The following is a 6,410-nucleotide window of genomic DNA, read 5'->3' as shown; positions in this document are numbered from 1 at the left end:
CCATCTGAAGCAGTTTATCTGCCTGAATAGTCACACCTCAAAAAAAAAAAAAAACAATCTGCCTGAGTAGTCAAGTCAAAAAAAAATGCTGCCTGAGTAGTGAGTACTAGTACCCTTCCTTCATTTGTAAGCTGTAGATGAGTAAGATAGATTATTATATGTGGTTACATCATTTATTCCATTCTGCTGACAGATGAAAGGGACAGAGCCGAGCGACCCACATGATCACCAAGGAGGACAGAAGAATAGGATTGCAAACAAGCAATTACATACTCCCTCCGTCCGAAAATACTTGTCATCAAAATAGACAAAAATGAATGTATCTAGAACTAAAATACATCTAGGTACATTCTCTTTTATTCATTTTGATGACAAGTATTTCCGGAGGGAGGGAGTACGATCGGTGCAAATTACTGACAAGGTTTCTGCATCTAATCTAAATACGTACTATACGTAGTTTATACAATTACCAAAGATATCACTGCCGCCCAACGATGGCGTGCACATACAGATATATAGTAGATACAAAGGCTAGCAAAGCATCTTACATTGCAGGGCCGACTCATTCTTCACCAAATCAAAACAGAGCCCCGAAGCAGACATGGAATCATCACCAAGGGCAAAAGAAAAGGATTACAGGCGCAGCATAGATGCAACATAGTATAGAGTACTGACGAATTTTCTGCATCTAATCCAAACAGTTTACAATTGTGTAATATATCACCACACCCTTATTAAGCTGCCCAGCCATGGTGCACACACACCGCCAGAGGATACAGATACAGAGCATCATATATATTGCAGTGGCCATCCATTCTTCAGCAACTCAAAGAGATACCAAAGCAGAAAAGAGAAATACCACCTCTAACAGCTGCAGAACAACAATGTACTTGACGGGTGGGCTTTATTTCAGCCCATTATTACAACATACTAACAAGGAATGCAAATGATAAAACAAAGAGGGTAGGTAAAAGATAGATTTTCCAATGGAATGGCATGGCATGGCATGGCAGCCACTCAGTCAGCATATTCAGGAGAGAAGTTGCCCCGGGTTTCTGAGCTCATTGCATCTTCAAGACGGGTTGATTCTCATTCCTATCAAGCTGCATCTGCAACTCCTCCCTGAATTTATCTTGCCCGGGTTTGTTTCTCTTTTCTTCTTCTTTCACCTCTTCATACAATTGTTTACTCATTTTTTCATTTTCCCCATTTTTTGATGATTTGGGTGTACCAACCCAGGGATGATGAAAACTAAGCCATACTTCCTTTATGCTTTCGAGAAGTTCTAGCCCAGAGAAGGCAATTTGGGTACTTCCAAGGCTAAGGGTCAGCATCTCAAGATTGGGCACTGAGTCTTTCTGGAACTCCACTAATTCAATTTTCATATTTGAGTAGAAAAGGTCAAGCACCGTGAGCCTTTTGAAAAGGCCAGTCTGGAACTGGAACACATCAATCTCAAACCCTTCTTCCCACAAACCCAGAATGGATAGGTTTGGTAGGTTCCCAAGGACTTGCATGGTTTCGAGGTTCCCTGATAGCTCGCTGAGTTCTAACTTGAGCTTCACGAGATTCTGGAGCCCCTTGATCCACCCCGGCAATTTTTCTAGGCTGCCGGATAGCTTGAGGCTCTGCAGGTTTACCAAAGATGTGGACATGCCATCCAAACAGCCATTTAGGCTATCCGCTGACAGCACTGACAATGATTCAAGATGGCTGAGGCTGGAAATGGCCGAACAGAAACCTGGACCATTTTTCTTGTTGATACCGACCACTCCTAGCTTCTCCAGGCCAGTGAGACCTTTTATCTCTTTTATAATGGCATTTCCCCAAGCAAGGTGAACATACCGCAGTGTACACAGGGCCTTCAGTTTCCTAGTCCCTCTTGGCAACTTAACGCCAGAACCATCTATGCCCCTAATGATATTAGGGTAAACGAAGCAGCAAGCAATATGGCAACCCTCGCGCCTGCCAAAACCCTCCATTTTTGGAAGATCCAGTGAGCAGCATGCTACACATAATCTAAGTTGTATTTCACAGATGTATTTACTCTTTGAGAAACAATTGTCCTCAATACCCCCTGGACCTCTACCAGCATGGAGACAACATAGCTTCCTAAGCTTGATGATGGTTCTGGGTAACATAGTTATACTCGTCTCTTTGATATCTAGTGTCTCAAGTTGTCTCAGATTACCCACCGAATCTGGGAGGGAACGGATGTACCCACACCCACGCAGAGAGAGGTATCTCAGATGAAGGAGCTCCCCAATGTGCTCAAGCTGATGATTTCTTAACCCTTCTGTTCCTTCCAGGTCCAGCACCCGGAGAAACCTCATCTTTTCAGAGATGTAAAATGGCTTCCACTTGCCAAACACTGTCAATGACCGTATACGGGACAGCTCCACGGTGCTCTCCAACTCACACTCATCACCCTCCCAGTTGCTGCTTATGGCAAGGTGACGCATTGCGCCATGGGTGTTCAAGCTGCAGCCTTCCTCCAACCTGAAAACAAGATTTTCCTCCAAAGACTCTGCAATGCTGATATCACGAATCAGATCGTGTAGCTGGCAAGAGTCGAATCCTTGTCTGCTGCAAACTGATTACTGAGTTGGTAATATCATGCTTCTCTCTCTGAGTTCCATGAAGTATCTATCTGCTGTGGACTTGTCTCGCGCATAACCTTCAGCAACCCATTGGTAAGCCAAACGCCTCCGACTAACATTGCGGTCTTCAGGGAAGATGGACATGTACAAGAAACAAGGCTTGAGATAATAGGGTAGGCCATCGTAACTTTTCATGAGGACTGTTTTTATGACTTCAAACTTTGGATTCATCTCCAGCTCAACATTGATATGCTCATTCAGTTTCCTCCACTCTGCAGCAGTTTTTGTTGGTTGATCAGCCAAGAAACCACCTATGGTGACTATGGCAAGGGGAAGTCCATTGCACTTCTTCAGGATTAGTTTTGCTGGTTCGACCAATGCAGGATATTGCTCCACCAAATCAGTAGTCATATTCCTAAATACCTGCAATTGTAGGAAATATAATTAGTCATTTAACTAACAATGAATTAGGTGCATCCAAACCACTTTTCCTAGTTTACATGAGAGCTAGCCGACAGGTAGCTCTGTTGTCAGCTGCTCTGTCACATTGAGACCATATTAACATCAGTACAATATATACTAAATGGACATGCATTTTGTAATTTGTACAGTTCATTGACCCACCATTAGCACAACAGGTCCATAAACAAGCACTGTAGGCATCATGTACAGGTCACGTCAATGGGAAGGACGAATGGACATGGGACAGTATAGCGCTGCTAATGATTATTAACATTTAAATACCACATTAAGTGTACACTGTATTATATACTAAACGTATATCAGCAACAAAATGGTGGAATCAGCACTGATATTTTCCTCACAAACACTAACTAAATCACCTAATATTGTTCATGATTAAATATTGCTCGTAAAATTGTAGACATAGACTTTTTGACAACACACTCAACTCTGAACATGAACCACATTTAGTAATGAGTAGCAAGATTAATCTCAAGCAAAATGTAAGTTCGGGATTAAATATTGTTTCTAAAACTCTAGATTCCTCAACTTTTCCAAAGTACTACTCAACTCTCAAGATGAACCACATTTTAAGTAACTCAACCAAAAAATCAGTGCAATCAGGCGGTAAAATCTGCTAAACACAGTAATAAGTACGGATCTACAAAACCACGAATGTGATCATGAAGTCTCAACAAAACGAAATAAGAATATTGCCAAAACAAATTGGGATGCAGTTGTTTGTCACAGCCAACATGCTAATAAATTGGTCAATACACCAACCAAACAATTTCAAATGAAAATTTCCCAAAAGAAATGATTGTGAATACATTGGATTTATCAATATCTTTATCTAGGCCTTGTTCGGTTCAAAGGATTTTTCATGGGAAATCTACAGGATTATGTGTTCCAGAGGAATTTCAGCAAACTAGTCGTTCGGATCGAAGGAATCGTTGCTCCAGTTTCCTCCAAAACGCTGATTAAACCTCATGATTCCTCAGGAAAAAGAAAATCCAGTCGAACCTCATTTGTCGCGTACCCGAGGCAAACCTATCACTTTCCAAATAAACTACGCAGCAACTAGGTGCTTCGCGTGAGAGAACAGCGATGCAACAAAATAAAGTATTGATAAAGTTGTTTCTCTAGCGTCAGGCGATGAAAGTTATCCTCCGTTTTTTCTATGCTATGCCGAACGTGTGTTACATTGGTTTTCCTCTGTTTTTGAATCCTCTGGTTTGCACCTCAATTCCTATTTCATTCCTGTGATTTTCTCCATTCCTATGTTTTCTATTCCTGTGAACCGAATAGGTCCCTGATGTGAAAGGAATTAACAATGTGAGAGAAAAAATCCTCACAAAACATGAATCTGAAAACAAGTGTTTCGACATGGTTTGACAAAAACAATGCGTCGTCCAAGTCGACAGGTAGCAGCGGCAGTATTGCATCATGTGGCTCTGTTCTTGAGTATCGCTCCAGATCTGGCTAGGCCCCTGCCTTGGCTTGCTTTTCCTAAACAGGGGTTGGGACTCAAAGGCCCCTGAAGCTGTCATTTCATATAAAATTCAATACAACACTCCCTTATTGCAAATAGGACCACAAACCATACAAATGGAACACAATTGAGTCATATCGCATGTAGCAACCACATCGGAGACTTCATGTTCACCGTCTTTGACAAAAACCTTGCCAATGACGAGCAAGGTTATAAGGGCCTCACTTGGAAGTTGAAGATGGCACACCAAAAGCAATACCTTTGTTGATCCGCACCTTCTGTGGCGGTGGCCGAGATCAATGCATGGCAAAGGAACCAGCTGGATCCACCTCTTCTTGTCCGCTCGGCACCATGCCGGTGAAGAACAGATGGTTCCAGATCTGGCCGAACAAGGGCTATCCCAAACTTATTGATGATGCTTCCGTAAAATCCACCCCCCGCCACCATCATCCACCATGGAAGTCATCTAGAGGAGGAGGAAGGCAACCTCCGTACGATACTCGTCGGCAACAGAGCAAGGCATGCATCTGGCATAACACCAAACCACAACATAACGCCAAGACTTACTAGGACAACTACTACTCTGATATGAAAATGGAAGGCCTGAGCACGTCCGCAGCCATCAACGGCTGGCATCACCGTCGGACGAGCCATTCGATCGGGTCGGGCAGCCTTGGACATCTCCCAGGAAAGGGGCAGCGAAAGAGAAGAGAAGGGAGGGGAAAGCGGAGGTTGAAGTGTCGATCGCTGGTCATGTGGGTGTGGGAGGTAGGGCACCAAGTGGTGATGTGTGGGAAGTGGCAGATGCGTGGCAACAATGAAGTGTTGTGTCGCATGTCACTTGGTAGGCGGCGGTTGTGGGAACAGAAGAGCCCGAGGTGAAAATCAGCTCCACTTTGGTTGCAGGGATGATGACAGTGCCCACAGTCATCGTTCCCCTCCTTGCACGCGTCATGCTCCATCTCATCTCCAGCCAGCAACGTTTTATGGATCCTCCATGCAAGGATCTAAGTTTACGTCCCTTACTCGAATAGGTGGTCGTAACGTTTCTTGTTGCTTCCTCCTTGGAGTTGTCGCCTTAGGAGGCAAAAACCTAGTCAAGTTGTGCTTCGGCGAAACGGGTTTGGGCACCAGGTGTGTGTTGAGATGAAGTTGAATCGGTGGCTTCGGAAACCAACCTGGTACTTCGGTGTTGTAGGGCATCAACTCTACACGTCACCATAGGGGCAACAAGGGTGGTGCTCATTCATCCTACTAATGCCTCCTTGTTTCTGATTCCTCCCATGCCGCCCCCAGGGGAATCCTGCGCGGCCAACGATGCTCGAGGGGTGGTGAAGGCTCTCTTGCCGCCCTTGGTTGGCATCAATGTGGTTTCACGCCAACAAAGGTGGCAACTTAGGATACTTCGATGGCGATGACACATGGCATAAAGCACAAGATCTGATGGATAAGTCTGTGTACTAGGGTCCTTGTGGGGCTGCAGCACATGGTCCTTGTGGCAGTTAGGAGGATAAAGTCCTGGACCATCAAGGACTGGCTGTTAGGATAGAGTTCTGTTCTTGACCATCAAGGACTGTCAGTTAGCATCTTAGACTAGCATCTTAGACTAGCATCTTAGACTGGCATCTTAGCAGCATCTTAGCATATGCCTTGGCTGGCTAGCAGCCTATAAATATGTATCCCCAACCCCTCAGGTTGGTATGGCATTGTGTGAGAAATAAACCAACGAAAATTGTCCCAACTCTCCTAGTGTCATCCACAACTATCAATGCTCAGGCTGAAAGGTCTAACAAGTGGTATCAGAGCCTCGTTAACCTGCACCCTGAGCATTTCCTGTGAGCAGCCCAAGTCGGTAG

The 6,410-nt window shown here is 44.4% G+C and overlaps 1 protein-coding gene across 1 annotated transcript; it reads right to left on the bottom strand.

The window, feature by feature from the left end:
* Positions 1-663: 663 nt before the first annotated feature.
* Positions 664-2,999, bottom strand: LOC123140045 (disease resistance protein Pik-2). The gene has a single exon (XM_044559774.1). It carries the CDS (start codon positions 2,460-2,462, stop codon positions 1,062-1,064), a length of 1,401 nt encoding a protein of 466 aa, XP_044415709.1. The 5' UTR covers positions 2,463-2,999; the 3' UTR covers positions 664-1,061.
* Between the last annotated feature and the right edge of the window lie 3,411 nt (positions 3,000-6,410).

Source organism: Triticum aestivum, chromosome 6B (genome assembly GCF_018294505.1).
Source record: "Triticum aestivum cultivar Chinese Spring chromosome 6B, IWGSC CS RefSeq v2.1, whole genome shotgun sequence".
NCBI lineage: Eukaryota > Viridiplantae > Streptophyta > Magnoliopsida > Poales > Poaceae > Triticum > Triticum aestivum.
Note: the sequence above shows the minus strand (reverse complement) of the source record. Positions and strands in the feature narration are given on the sequence as shown.